At 34.0% G+C, this 15,851-nt stretch overlaps 1 protein-coding gene and 1 long non-coding RNA gene across 3 annotated transcripts in view; one reads left to right on the top strand and one right to left on the bottom strand.

Moving 5' to 3' along the window:
• LOC125405424 (solute carrier organic anion transporter family member 6A1) overlaps window positions 1-15,851 on the top strand; it is a 70,066-nt gene that overhangs the window by 35,607 nt on the left and 18,608 nt on the right. For both annotated transcript variants that reach the window (XM_085696159.2, XM_048441989.3), the window contains exons 9-10: window positions 5,767-5,920; window positions 12,670-12,857. In XM_085696159.2, coding sequence (XP_085552285.2) covers window positions 5,767-5,920; window positions 12,670-12,857 — 342 coding nt within the window. The remainder of the gene's footprint in view (window positions 1-5,766; window positions 5,921-12,669; window positions 12,858-15,851) is intronic.
• On the bottom strand, window positions 950-12,283 carry LOC146896095 (uncharacterized). The gene is made up of 4 exons (XR_015003926.2): window positions 12,071-12,283; window positions 10,364-10,479; window positions 8,515-8,578; window positions 950-2,581 (listed from the first exon to the last, which is right to left on the bottom strand). It is a non-coding gene; the product is annotated as an uncharacterized LOC146896095 (long non-coding RNA).

Raw genomic sequence — 15,851 nt, 5'->3', positions numbered from 1 at the left:
CAAGAGTAAATTTAATCAAGGAAGTAAATTACTATAATAAAAATTGTGATTACATAGTAAGTTCCAGGTCAGCCTAAATAAATTTTTTTAAAAAGGAAAATAAAAATAAAATTATAAAACACTGTTCAAAGTGCATAAAATAGTGTCTCCCAGAGGCTGAGGTAGTTTTGGGAATAAGCGGTGGATGAAGAAAGGATGGTAAATATCTTCAAGGAGGCATTTGTAAATGAGAAATAACTTCTAATGTATAGGACAAAAAGATAATGGTTAATAATTTCCTACATACTTTTTAAATAACTGGCAAAAAGAACTTTGAGTATTCCCAAATACAAAGAAATGATAAATGCTTAAAGTGGTATATATGGTAATTACTTTATTCTCATTGTATATAGTCATATCTATGAATTTATAAGATTATATAAATTATATTCAACCATGAATCATCATGAAAATATGTTCACAGAGAAAAATTAATTGATATATCATGTTAAACAAGCTAAAAATGAAATGGAAAAACTCTTAAGGTAACCAAAAAGAAATTACTTGATGAAATTTATCATCTGTTATTTTTTTTGAGGTTATAAAAATGTTCTACAGCCCATAGGAGGCCGAGGGGGGATTGCCATGAGTTGGAGGTCAGCCTTGGCTATATAGTGAGTTTAGGACAGGTTGGGCTGTAGAGGAAAAATCTGTCCCACAGAAGAAAAGAGAGAAGGAAGAAATTTGAAAGGAAGAGAAGAAGAAAGAAAAAGGAAGAAAGGAAGGAGGGAAGAAATAAAGGAAGGAAGGAAGGAGGGAAGAAACGAAGGAAGGAAGGAGAAAAACAGAAGAAGAAAGAAATGAGAACAAAAGGGAGAAAGGGAAGATGAGAAAAGGCTCAAATAATTGACTACTAAGGTAACTTCACATACATAAATATACTAAAAACAGGATTGTATATTTTAAATGAGTATATTAGATGTTAATCAATAATGCTTTTATTTCAAATACAGAATGTACATTTTTAAGTAAAGGTTCTTATAAGAAATTCAAATTTGAAGATTTGTACTTCATTATGGATTTTGAGTTACTACAGCTTACTCTATACTTAAAAGTTGTGATATGTCATGCAGGATCCACAGCTGTCAGTTTAGAGTTCTTGAGTTCCCACAAGCTTGGTTGAGAAGTCTCTGGAGACTACCCCTTTACGATCTTGACCTCCCTTGCTCATATAATTCCTCCTTTCATTTTGTCTGAATTCCCAGAACCCAAGGTCAGCCTGACCCTCTGCATGTGGCAGACAGTTGTGTAGCTCAGGCTATCTGAGGGGTCCCTGTCAGTGGAACCAGGATCTATCCCTGGTAAATGAGCTAGCTTTTTGGAGTCCATTCCCTATGGTGGGATGCCACACTCAGGCTTGATGCAGGGAAGGGGTTTGGTCTTTCCTCAACTTAATGTGCCAGGCTTTGTTGACTCTCCACGGGCAGCCATATCTTTCAGGAGGAGTAGATGGAGGGTGGGATGGTGGGACAGGGGAGGGGAGGGAGAGCAGAAGGAGGGGTGGAAGGGAGAACTGAGGTTGGAATGTAAAATGAATGACAATAAAGGAAAAGAAAGAATTGTATGGTGTGAATGTTTTTAATCTGCCCCATTATTTACATATTGATGGTTTCAATTTCTCTTATAATGTCAGTTGGACCTTTGGAGATATCATTAGGTTTAGTTGCGAAAAGTAAGATGAAGTGTCCATGAATCACATTAGTTTTCCCATAAGAAGTGTCCAGTGCTCAATACTGCTTGTGAGGACATATTTTAAAAAGTGATATAGTAAGATGGTTATCACTAAATATGAAATATTTTTCCCTGGAATTTCTGGCTTGTGTTCTGTCAATTTGGTGTAAGGGAGCATCATCTGAGAGGAGAGAACCTCAATAAAGAAAATGCTTCTGGAAGATCAGCTTGCAGGAAAGCCTGGGGAGCATTTTCTCGATTAATGATTGAAATGGAAGGGCCCAAGCCATTGTACATCATGCTAGTCATGGGACATGGTCCTGGCTTATATAAGAAAGCAAAGCCAGCAAGCCCAGAAGCAGCACTCTTTCATGGGCCCTTCAGATTCCTTCCCGTCCAGGGATGACATGCTTATGGCAGATGTAAGCTGAAATAATAGACCCTTTCCTCCCTAAGTTCCCTAAGTTCTTATTGGTCATTATGTTTTGTCTCAGCAAGAGAAACTCTCAGGAATCCTGCCATGGTGCCGCATGCCTTTAATCACTGCACTAGAGAGGCAAAAACAGGTAGATTTCTGAATATAGGTTCTTACATACTATATGAAAATAATTAGAAGTTGTATTTAAAATATCATCAATGATATAAAGTATATGAGAAAGATATACTAACTGTTACAATGTGTTAACGAAAGTAATGAAAGACATATTTTCAAAGGAGAGTTACGCCACATTCTTGAACAGAAGACTCATGAAGATCGGGCTCCTTTCCAAAGTTCGACTATGCATTAAGTGTAGGGGTAACAAAATCCCATCCGGCTTTCCATTGTAGATATTAACAAGAAAACCTCAGATAGCCATCGATATACAATGATCTAGAAAAACAAAAGTTTTTAGAAAATAACAAAATTAGATGACTAACGCTCTTTGCTTCCAGTAAACATTGTAAACTCTGTTAACTGAGAGAGTAGTAAAAGTACATTAATGAAGTAGAGTGGAGAAACTATAAATAGAAACTCATGCACATATAGATGGTAGATCTTTGGCAGGGTACAAATGTAATAATGAAGTAGAGACTTTGGAGTCATTTGCAAAAATACTATTGACTAGCTGTTTGACAATAAAAAAACTCCGTACAGGTAGCTTTCTACAGATTGATCAGAATATGCATATTCTTGTACAGACACATGAATATTCAGAGATAAAATATTTAAAATGTAAAGACTTAAAAATGCTTTGGGGTTGGAACCATTAGATAAAAACAAATTTGAATCCCCGCTTTGTATTATCTAGTAAAATTCAAAATGAACCATGAGTACAAACGTAAAATGCAATATTCTAAGACTTTAAGGGAAATCTTTTTGATCTTGAATTTGGGAAGAATTTCTTTCACATAACACAAAACTCATAATCTAGGAAGAAATTTGCCAAACGGATTTCATAAAAAATTAAATCTGACTTTTAAAAAACTTTTTCTGCTTGTTGTGGTTGTTGGTTTATTGAGAAGCATCTCACTATGTATAACTGGCTGTTTTGAACTCACTATGTAGATTAAGCTGGACTCAAATTTAGAGATCCACCTGCTTCTGCCTCCAAACTCTTGGAATTACAAGTGTTCACCATCATGCCTGGCTTTCAAGGACATTAAAAACAAAACAACAAATTGAAGCACAATAAAAACTCCGATAGAGAAATTGAACTTCAACCTGAAGATCCAAAAAGTAAAGCAGCCAGCTACTGGCGCTTAACCTTAATCTCAGTTTGAAAAAAGTGATCCTACCTTCAGGAATCTCAGAATGAGACTGTGTCTGAGAGCTGTTTCCTCCTACTTTATATTCCTCTCTAGGGTTGGGATTAAAGGTGTGCACCACTGGGATTAAAGGCATGCATGGCCCAGTTTCTATGGCAAACTAGTATGGCTACTGGGAATAAAGGTGCGTGTCATAACTATCTGGTCTGTAGGCTGATCTTCAGGCAATCTTTATTTATTAAAGTACTATTCAAATGCCACTACAACAAACAAACAAACAAAAAATAAGCCACAAAGTGTAAAAACAAAAAGAAAATAATATATAGAAAGATTTGTTTCTGATAAAAATACTTCTATGTTTTTATTAATAACAAGAAAAATAGACAAATAATTTGAAACCAACTTTCACCTAATAATATATATATATTAATATATATTATATATTTATTAATATATTATATTAATATAATATATTAATAAATATATTATATTTATTATAATATATTTAATTATATATCAAATATATTATATTTAATATAATATATTAATTATTATATATTAATTATTATTATATATTAATTAATATATTATATATATTATATATTATATAATATATATTAATTATTATAATATAATAATTATATAATATATAATTATATATTATAATATATATATTAGATATATAATATATATATCTGAATATATGCATATTCAGATGAAAAATGTGCAGCTAGAAATAAATTCACTATCATTAGAAATTAGGAAATGTGAATCAAAAAACACAATCTAAACTATTATTCCCCAATCAGAATGGCTGGCTAGTCAGTGAAATCATACTGTTATAGAGAAATGTGGAAAACAGCTCAATCTGTATACCGCTTGCAGTAGCATGGAAATAAACCTCTTTGAAAACTGTTTCTTGAAAAGTTAAAAAAAAAAATGCAGGGTGCTAGAAAAATGGATCAGTGTTTGGTTCCCAGTATGCACATAGAGACTCAGAACTGTCAGTAACATCAGTCCCAAGAGATTTAATGACTTATTTTTCTTTCATGTTTGAAGACCTCGCTAGATTGTGATCTATCATGACATGACAGCTTTTTTCAAAAGCTAGACGACATTAGAGACGCCTTCGCTCCCCAGCGAAACTTCCTGCTCTCTACCTACCCTTATCTGGAGAATGTCCCTGGGCCCTGTGGACCGAATTTATCTTAAAGCTGCGTCTAAATCAGACACCTGATTTATCTTTAGTTTGACCCTTGGCACAGATCCCTTCTAGAAGCCTTCCCTGGTGCACAGGTGATAACTAAGATTTGTGTTCATGCCCAGACTCTCTAGTCCTGTACTACTGAACACATTCCTTGTACTCTGGAATAAAGTTGAGCTGATTCACCAAAGTCCATCTCCTGGAGTTCTGCTGTGTTTGTGGTACCCACAGCTGTCCCAATCCTGTACCCTGCTTCTGCTCCCACTACCCTTGAGGACCAATGCAGCCAATGATCCCAAGGAAGAAGTAGAGCCACACTACACTCACATGGTGCAAATAATACCTTCAAGCAAAATATTCACACATGTAAAATATAAAATAATTACTATAAAAACTTATATACTATTTAAATATTCTACTTTTAGTACTTATATGAGTCATGAAAACATAAGTCCGTAGAAGAGTCCATAAAGATTATTTGTGCAAAAGAAGCAAGGAAAATATGTTTCTTGTGATTGCTTTTTATAAAATCTGAACAAATGGACAAGGAGATATTACCAATAAGTAGAGGAATTACATATGAGTAGTAGAAATCTTTGAAGTATGTGTGTGGAAGGGGGGCAACCCATTGCAGGCAATGATGACTTTTGTTGTCAACATGACTCTGGTGACAAGTTTGCTATAGCACAATAAAAATCAAGTGATATGTTTTTAAGATTTAGCTACTTTTATTTGTGTGAATGAGTATTCACTTGCAGGGATGTATATGTAACACTTGCATGCCCGGTGCCTGCAGAGACTCTAAGAGGGTTTCAGATTCCCTGGAAGTGGAATTATAGATGACTGTGAGCTTCATTGTGGGTGTTGGGAATGGAATACTGGTCCTCTGGAAGAGCAGGAAGTGCTCCAAAGAGCTAAACCATCTCTCCAGGACAATCAAGGGGTACCCTCCTAAATGTGCATTTTATAATGTTTTTATAAGCTAGCAAACCTTTGAAAAGGAACATATTTCAATAAGGATGTTTGTGGATATGATTGAGATCTTAACGTCAGCATTAATGATTTAAATGATGGTATTATAATTGTATTTCATCTCAACATCGCAGGTCAGGTCGCTTGGGAAACCTCGAAGCTCCATGTAATAAGCACTGTGCTTGCACAAGCTCTGACTATGCTTCTGTGTGTGGAAGAGACGAAGTTGAGTATTTCTCTCCCTGCTTTGCAGGCTGCATATCTTTTAAAAAATTTAACATTGAAAAGGTAACTTGTATTTATTATGTCTTTTCCTTTCTAGTAACATGCTCATTTTATAGTGATTCGGTATTACTTTCAATTCTCTCTAAAACTTTCAGCAACACGTAGATACCAAATTTATGTTTCCCAACTCCCTGGACTTTGAACACAATCTTTAACTCACAATGTTTCACACCAGGGTTGCCCAGTGCTGTCCTGTGAGTCATCTTTCCTTCAAATGTGCCTTCTGCTGATATTTGAAATGCCTACTCTCTAGTTTTCTGCTGTTTTGTTATTTGCACCACACCAACTTAGATTTAGGTAAGACTTATTTTTAAGTAGGGTGTTGAATCAAGGATTCTACTGCTGAACTACATCCCTAGTCACCTGTTCTTTGTGCCCCAAATCTTACCACATATACAAGGCTTTCACAAAACATATCTGATTTTCTAGAAAACTGAGAGTTATAGATAACTCATATGAACGAGAGAAATATGACATAACTGAACTGAATCTGCTTGAAAACTCTAGTTACACATGCCATGGTACTAGCATGAAATTTCTTATTTCCTGGATTGCTACAACAACAATCCAGAATGCATTATTATTTTCCTAGTCCATGCTCTGTTGTAGAGAGCAATTGATTAACTTACCGCTTGTCTTAAGTTTGTGAGGTTCAAAAGCTGGATATGGTTCTCTGTTCTACCCAGTGCCACTGGACTGGTTTCTCTCCTGCGCTCTGGTCCCTGCAGCTGCTTATAAAATAATCATTTGGAGCTTAATATTAATTATATTTGTTTGGTCAATGGCTCAGGCTTCTTCCTGGCTAACTCTGCATATAAATTTTCCAGTTTCTAATAATCTGCGTATTACCACATTTACTTGGCTTACCAGTAATGCCTTGGCATCTTATTCCTCCAGTGGCTATTGGAATTTCCCCAACTCTGCCTTCTTTCTCTCTGTCTCTCTGCTTGGATTTCCTACCTAGTTATCTATACTCTGCCCCCCCCATAGGTCAAAACCGCTTCCTTATTAACCAATGGTAATAAAATATATTGAGAGCATACAGAGGGCCATCCCACATCAGGTTTCTGTTTTTCTGGTCTTGTGCATATGTATGTTTTGATGCATGTATATTTGTGTGTGCACATAAAACACATGTGCCCAAGTATGACAGCGAAATGATTCAGTCTCAAAATATGTAAATGAAGCAGTGATCAGGGGACACTCTCTGATGTCATTCCTCAGGAGTAGCCCTCCTTGATTTTTGAATCAATCTTTCCCAACTTTGGAGCTCCTTAAATAGGCTATGGTACCTGGCCCCAAGAGCCAAATGGACCCATACATCTCTGTCTTTGCCGCAGTGGGGTTACAAGCACACTGCCAAGTTGGGATTTTTATGTGGGTGCTGGGGATCAAACCCAGGTCCCCAGTGTTGACACCTTACTCATGGGATTATCTCTCCCACCCCTGGGTGAATATATAACTATAAAGTTACTAATTACACTTTTTTTCAATTTCTACCTTTTAACTGACACAAACTTACAGATCTATGTTCTAATTCTGTGTTTATTTTCTGCTACCTTCTGTTTCTTATGAAGGAAATGAGCAGTAAATAGACATACTGATTCATAGACACGTCAAAATCTACAGTTATATTTATGATTTAGTATCATAACAATATTAACAAGAATTAGTATAAAAATATTTATTCTATTTATAATTATCATTCTTCTTAAATGTTACATGTTAAAATAGTCTTTAAAATATAGGAGAAATTTAAAAGTAATAGAAAAGTGTATCGAACTCCCATATAGATTTCTTCATCTTCAAAAGCTAAGTTACTGAAAGTCCTTGCTTTATACATGCACCCAGTTCTCCTTACTATGATAAAATATGAAAATATAGTGGCAAATGTCCACCATGCCACCCTACAGCAAATGTACATTTATTGAGAGAATAAGTATAGTATCACTGTTGAACTACTTTCATTTGTGGGAAATCCTGCTTAGGAACATACTTCTCATGGAATGCTACATAATTTTCCTGTGCTTTTATGAGACATAATTAATTTATAATTCATAACAAATATAGAAATATTCCACAAAATAGTAACACACAGTGTGTGATAGCATTTGATATATAAAAATGGAAAAAATAAAATATTTCCAATGAAGAATAATGTTGTCAGAAGTTATATAGAAAGACAACTATCTTTGATGGCAATAATAGCACTGAAGTAAAAATTCACAAAACCAAAGACTATGATTAGATAAATTTGATATGGATAGAACTGAAGAATGTACAGAATCAGCATTAACTTCAGATGGGAAAGAACTGAAACAACAATTTTGTCAAAGGAGATATCTTTTCTTTATAGTAATAATCTAGACAGTGGAGCTCTTTGAAACTCATTTTATGCTTCAAAAATACCTTTTTTATAGGTTTATATAATAAAACCCTTGGACTGTTCTTTATGACCTTGGCCTTTCAGCTAGTTCTTCTTGTTAGCTGATGCAGCTTTGAGTACAGGAAAGCAAGGCTCAGGAGTTCTGTTATCAGCTTCCTAGTTCAACAGAGACTTCATTCTCACTATCAGTGGGGAAACTATTTCATCTCACCCAAAGCATGAAGGACTTCTTAGGTGCCAAAGGATGATCTTGCATTTCTGATAAAGTTCATACTCTGTTTCAAAACAGAAAAATTCTATCAGAGAGGGGGCCATATGAGAGTTAACAAGTAGATTTTTCATTTCTTTAACATTTTAATTTGTTACAAAATCCTTCAAAAGCAATTGGTATAACAAGTCAAGTCATATAAACACAATGCAGCTCCCAGAGGAACCTGATAAGGGAGATACCGTGGAAGCAAGAAACTATTCTCATGCATCAGAGCATTTAACAACTTGTGAAATGTAGCAAACATTTTTAAAGAAATTGTGATTTTCTTTTGGGTGGCCCAAAGACTGGTAAATGTTTTTTATAAAAAGAAAGGAGGTCTTTGGGTCTCCTTCAACAGAAATATATTTAAACTATTTGTCCTGAGGTTCTATCATTTTCAGCAAACATATTATTATTCATTTAATTTGTGTGTGTGTGTGTGTGTGTGTGTGTGTGTGTGTAAAATCTAGAACTTGGTAGTGAATGTCTTCTTCAGTTGATCTTTGCTTTAACTTCTGAGACAGGATCTCTCATTGGATCTACAGTTGATCAGGTTGGTTAGGCTGGATGACCAGTAATCTCCAGGATCCACCCTTCTCCCATTTCCAGCCCAGAACAAGGGTTACAGATTGACTTTTCTCATGGGTGTTGGATATTCAAATTCAGTTCCTCTTGGTGCATGACAAACCTTCTATTAAATGAAATATCTCCTAATATTTGTTCATATAGTTTACTTTTTGTAGGCACTCCTTCACTTACTTTTTAATGATGTTTAAATTGAAAATACATTTCTTCATATAATATATTCTGAGCCCAGTTTCTCCTTCTTCACTTCATACCAGATCCTCCCCACTTTCATACCCATCAAAAACCACAGCCTTTCCTTCACTCTATTGTTCGAAAACAAGCAGGCATCTCATAAGAATAAGAATGAGTAAATGAAATAAAAAACAAATTAGGACCAAACAAAGAGAAGAAAAAGTGGTGTGGCCTTCGAGGTAATTTATCCCCACACATTTCTGGCTTTTCTATCATTTTGATTTCCTTTCTCACCCGTCGCTCTCACCTGAAACTTTCTATCCTGTCTTCTAAAATCAGAAAGTGTTCTTCATCCAAGCACTACTTCCTTTATTTCATCCTCTGACTAATGTCTACTTTACTCTGGAAACAGCTTTGTTTTGGGTAGTTTGAGTCAATATTTATTCTCTTTCCACAAGCTTCACACTAATAGGGAAACATCTTTTTTGTTCCTCTGATGATTTAGAGCATGCTCTGTCCTCCTTCCCCCAAGTACCTTTCGTCAATTTTTCTCAGCAGAATGTACTTCCTTTGCCCCTCCTTTTTCCTCCAGGTTCAGCCTTGAGACATTTACTGTCATTTTTTTGTGGAGGACTTAGAACTTGAGTCACTGACACACTATCTAGTATTCATGATAATTTTTAAATTACTAATGAGGATCTAATTTGATATTTCTATAATTCCTCCACTATTTCCTTCCCAATAATAGTGCACGTATATACAAAAATGTATATAATATTCATCTGTATACTTCTGTGCTCCCACTGAACAAACCTTAGCTAATTTCTAGTCAGAGTTTATATTCAATTCATGATTTCGATATCAATTATCTTGTGCAAAAGCAAGGCCATTATTTTCAGTTCCTTATAAAATATGGACTTTTGAAATTCTTGAATACTTTTAGAACCTAATATCCTGAAATCTCACCAATTGACTACTAAATTTTATGTTTTCAGTCTTATAATTGTCACTTTATTCACTCTGTGTCTTGTAGACATTTACTGTACTGCACCTTGGTCCTTCAGATCTGCTCAGCACCCTTAATCTCTTGCACTCTGTCCCAGGAGTCCAACACAATAAAGGATCTTTCTCCTCTGGTATTTTAGTGGATTAAAATGTAAAGGAATCCTGGAAGAACATTAGAAAGATAGAGAAAGAAAACCCAAATCAGTATGCTATTTTCTAGTTTTCCTCTGCTGCCCCTCTGGGCTGAAGATCTTCATTTCCCTAGTAAAACTTTCTCGGGTGACTTTCTTATTTTGGTTCCAATTAATTATACAGAACTTCCAGAAAACTCTTTCCCATCTACTTACTACATAATGGCATGTAGGATTATTTTCATATTTTCTCTGTTATCACCCATTTCTTCAGCACAGGATTTTGTTGTACTGTATTTCATTAGCCTGTATGGTGTATGCCAACATTTATCCTTGCCTTGGTCTCTCAATAGTCTCAGCAACCTGAGTGGCTTCTAAGAGTAAAGATCAAAGTACCTTAACCTAATTTTGCAATTGCCAATTTTTGTACAATTTACATTTCTCATTCTATCCTGGATTTTTGTTTTCTTATTCGTTCCCATTCTTTCTATCCTCACCCTCGCTGCTTTATGGTCGACTGCTTTTCTTCTCTTATGTGGAACATATTTCTAGATTACCATGTAGCTTTCTTCCATATGTTCTTTAAATGTCTTCTCAAATAGCAGTTTCTCACTTATGCATTCTGATACCTCTAAGTACAAAAGTATTTTTCCTAATACTCCGTGCATCTTCTCCTTGCCCTTTTTTGCTTGATAATAACCACATATGCATCATATAAAACTTTTTGTGTTCTCTAGTTGTCTTCCTAAGTAGAAAATTCTCTAAAAGGCAAACAAATTTCTGTTGTATTGCTGACAATATGTCCCCTCAAATTAAACTGTTAGTTGGCACACAGACCTTTAGAAACTACAGTGAAGTGACAACTTTAACTTGGGTATGTGTGTATTTATTTTATTTAACATGCCTACCAATTAATCAGCTAGGCTGATATGATTTCACACTCTTACTTTCTTAACCACTCAGGTCCAAACCATCCTTAAATCTCTTATTAGCAGTATATTTACTTAGTTGTTTCTCTGTTATAATTATTGTTTTGTAGCTCAGGGCATTTTAAATGTCCTAATAAATTCCTATGTGATCTCTTTATCTCTAAACATTTTGTAAATATTTTTAGTGTGTGTGGGGGGGAGTGTGTGTGTGTGTGTGTGTGTGTGTACATGTGTATTTCTGTCTCCCCAGTTTTGGGATTGTAATTACTGTTCTGTGTGCTCTTAAAAATATTTGGTCTCTGATACCATGTGCCTATTGTACTTAATAAATATCAAGTCCATTATTATTATACACAAAGCAAGGAATTAACAAGCTTACACAATCTTTCATAGGTGAGTAATTGTCCATATTTCAGGTCTCAGCTAAAATTTAATTATATTCATTGCATTCTCTTTTAATTGCCCTTCATTTATATTTCTATCTAATGATATTAAAATTAACATAAGTTGACTACTATTTATTAAATTTGTAGAACTTTTATTTATTTACGATAATTATATACCCACAGACACCTACACAAAAAGTAATTCATTGATAGGTTATATATCTCTTATTTTCCAATTAATATTGCATTTCTAAATAATGCACAACAAGTTCAGCATGAGAATACTCATTAACTTTGGCATTCTTACCTGGATATGGTGGCACATGCCTTTAATCCCTTTGGTCTGAAAACAGAGCCAATCAGACCTCTGTGAGTTCAAGGTCAGTCAGGGTTATGGAGTGAGACTCTTTGTCTAAGGAACGTTGAGAGCTGGAGAAATAGTCTTCTCCAGGAAAGAGCACAGCAGCTAGGTATGAATGGTCAGTCCTGAAAACATTGCACGGTAACTTCATAGAGTCTGAGAAAGTTACATTTCTGTCTATACATGTATGTAAATATATGTTTATGTTGTATATATACTATATATAAATGTGTGAATGAATATATATTATATATACTCATGCAAGTATACATATATATATATAATATGTGTAAAACAACAATTAAAAAAAGAATCTATGGACTTGAAAGGGTTACATGGAATGGTTCAGAGAAGGTAAAGGAGGGAGAAAATAGTATGATTATATTTTCATCTTAATAAATAAAAATTCATAAAATCAAAAGCAGTCTGAACACTGGGTAGTTTCCCTTTGGATATTGATTTAATTCTTTTTACTTTTTATAATAATAAATTTGTTGTCTCCTGATTATTTCTGAAATACTCTTTTTTATACTTAATATTCATAGACATACTACAATTGTTCTTGCATTAAAAAAGGACTGGCAAATGCAGATTCTGATGGAGATATTATTGATGCCACTCCTGGAAAATGTAATACCAAGTGTAACACATTACCTTTGTTTTTTGCTTTTTGCTTTTCTTCGATTGTTTTTTCTAGTTCGGCTTTTACACCAATAACCTTGATTATACTCCGGTAAGTATTTAATACTCATAATTATTATGTATTTATTACTAAAGAATTATACATTTAAAAATAGTTCATATTGCTACAACAAAGGATTTTCTGTGTTTTAAAGTAGTAAATAAAGAGGAAAAATATGTTGTTAAATTTTGTGTATAAGTATAATTTTTCCTTATACTTGTTTATTTGCCTAACTTATATAGATGTTACATTTAGGTTCACTTTAATTTAAAACTAAGTTACATATTTTTGGAACTGAACATATTACTCTCTAACATTATTTAGAATTATGTAGAAGCTATATCTATGCACCAGTAACAAAATACATTTAATACAAATCATAGATTACATTCAATTTTTATAACAGAAATGAAGAATCCATAAATCAGAATTTTTTAATTGTTAATGTGAGTATGAAATTGATTCTTTGGAATGGGTATTTGGCCCTAGTTCTACACTTATCATTCATGTGTTCTTCTAGACCACCTAAACATCCTAAAGTCCACCTAACATTCATTTTTATTCTAGGAACAGAATAAAAAGACATTAAACTTATCTTTTCAAGTTAACAAGTATATTTGCATCCTAACAATCCTGTAAAGGATGACCAACAAAACGGGCAAACAGTATCTCATTTCTGGCATCATCACAAATAGCTGTGGAGTAAAAGTAGAGACAGAAATGTGTGGAATATCCTACTAAGCATATGGTTCTGATAGAAAAAAAAAGCAGGACGGAGAATAAGAAAGAACTGGAGGGAGAGAAAATAGGGGAGTGTATGGTCAAAATATATCATATGCATAATGAAATTCTCTAAAATGGATAAGCATAATTGATGAGATATATATTTTGCTTTTGTTTTATGTTGTAGTTCAAGTGTTATGAAAGTGGATAAGGTCTTCCTATATAACCCCAGCTTTTCTCAATGCTTTTCTTTGTCTCTGCCTTTCTGGTGAAAGGATTACAGTCAAATGGTCATCTTGATAGGGTAATTTGAAATAGAAAGAAAAATGGAGTTAAAGGGAAAAACTAGAGAAGAAAAGAAAGTAAGCGTGTAATAGTGATATTTAGAAATATGATAGCCCATATTGAGGAAATATTTAGCTTTGTTAAAAGGGTGAAAATTGTCACTTGGCTGGAATATGAAGAATTCTTGGAACATATTCAGACTCCTCATTTGGGCAACTAATGATAATTTTGTTAACGAAAATAAAATTCAAGGAAGAGAAAATATAAAAGAACCCATACTTAAGTTGGTGAATACCTCAGTGAGAATAGACACTTTCTACCATGTCTGAAGACCCGAGTTCAGTCCATTGAACTCACATAATGGAAAGAAAAAACACCTCTTGAAAGATTTCCTCTGACCTCTGTAGCACCCCTCTCTCCCATTAGAAAATATTTCCTGTTTACAGATTAATAGAGTTGATATTAGAGACATGATCATCTTACCAAATACAATCTACAATTTCATACAATCTCCAACAATGTATTCTATGGTTATTCTTTGTAAGACAAGGAAAAATTTTAAAATTCACATGTAGGTGTGAAAGATTACAAATAGCCAAAGTATTGATGATCACAAAAGCATATGCTAGAGCTGTATATGAATTTAAATTATGCAGCCAAGCTGTAGTGACATAAACACTGTGATATTAGCATAAAGGCCAATAGGTATAGTGATGGAAGAGAATACAGGACCCTTACAGGATTCTGGGGAATCACAGTCAGGTTCTTGGGTGACACCAAAAGTGCTTTTACCTGTTGAAGTCTCCCTCCAGCCTCTATGTCTAAATTTTCATGCAGTTAGGCTGGAAACTTAGAGAAATCACTAAGCTTTCAATTTAATTTTTGTCTCACAAAGATGCTTTAAATAGAGCATATATAATATTTCTACTAATTTTTCATGTCAGAATGTTTTGATTCAGAGAAAAATTCTGTCATACCACATATAAGAAAACTCCCATGCTAAATGATGCAGAACACTCTGTTGTAATTAAGCCTTTTCCCAACAGTTCTACTTTGTATGAAAATCTTTGAACAAAAATTTTGTCCCTAAAATACAGCAGTTGTTTTTATCTCTAGTCAATCTACTTGTGAAATATATCTTATATTTATAAACTAATTTAATTGCCGGTGGGTAATTGGTAACGTTTACATTTTTATTATAAGTATTTGATACAATGTATGCTTGACCAGGTCAATATGGGTAGAATTAAGCTGATTTTTTTGAAATGCCATGAAATTCGGTGCCACATTTTTATAAATGAAACATTTTGTAAAGTGTTTAGTTTTAATACAATGAAATAAATAACAAAGGAGCTTTACAAAGTACTGATTTAAAACATAACTCTGCACTGCTTTTCTTCTTCAACAAATATTTGATTTAATCAACAAGAAACACAGAGATCCTTCTATTTAATTTTTCACATAATATATGAAAAATTATACATATATAATATATGAATATTATATAATATACAATATACATATGTATATATTGTCATAAATATATACAATGAATTTTAGTGGCTTTTGACACTTGTTTTGATCTTTTCTTCTTGCCAACAAACCCCTCGTACCTTTAATGACTTCTCTCTATGTGTGACTTGCTAAATTAATTAGACTTGTTTGCATGAATGTAGTTGAACTCCTGCTTAAACTGATGTAAAGTAGGTTTTCATTTATTTTAAGGAGTGAAAATAATAAGGGTACACCATGAAAGAGGATAACTCAGAAATTAGGACTGTTTAAGGAAAGTTGAATAAAGTGGCAACCAAATGTCGGTTGGCAAGGCATGGTATTCTGCATCTTCACTCTAAGGGAGGGAGAGTGGAAAACACCTGTGAGGCGGACCCTTTTCTATGGCACTCCGTCACCCTGAGTAACTATGGGGAAGAATCTTGAAGAAAGGGACTTGACTTCACCTTTCTCCTTCACCCAAAATACCATTTAGGTATAACCCGGTCAAAAGCCTGGAAGTTAAATGATGTTTACCAAAATAAT

The sequence above is a fragment of the Myodes glareolus genome, chromosome 1 (assembly GCF_982192425.1).
Source record: "Myodes glareolus chromosome 1, mMyoGla1.1, whole genome shotgun sequence".
Lineage (NCBI taxonomy): Eukaryota > Metazoa > Chordata > Mammalia > Rodentia > Cricetidae > Myodes > Myodes glareolus.
The sequence above is the reverse complement of the archived record's forward strand: the minus strand, read 5'-3'. Positions and strand labels throughout refer to the sequence as shown.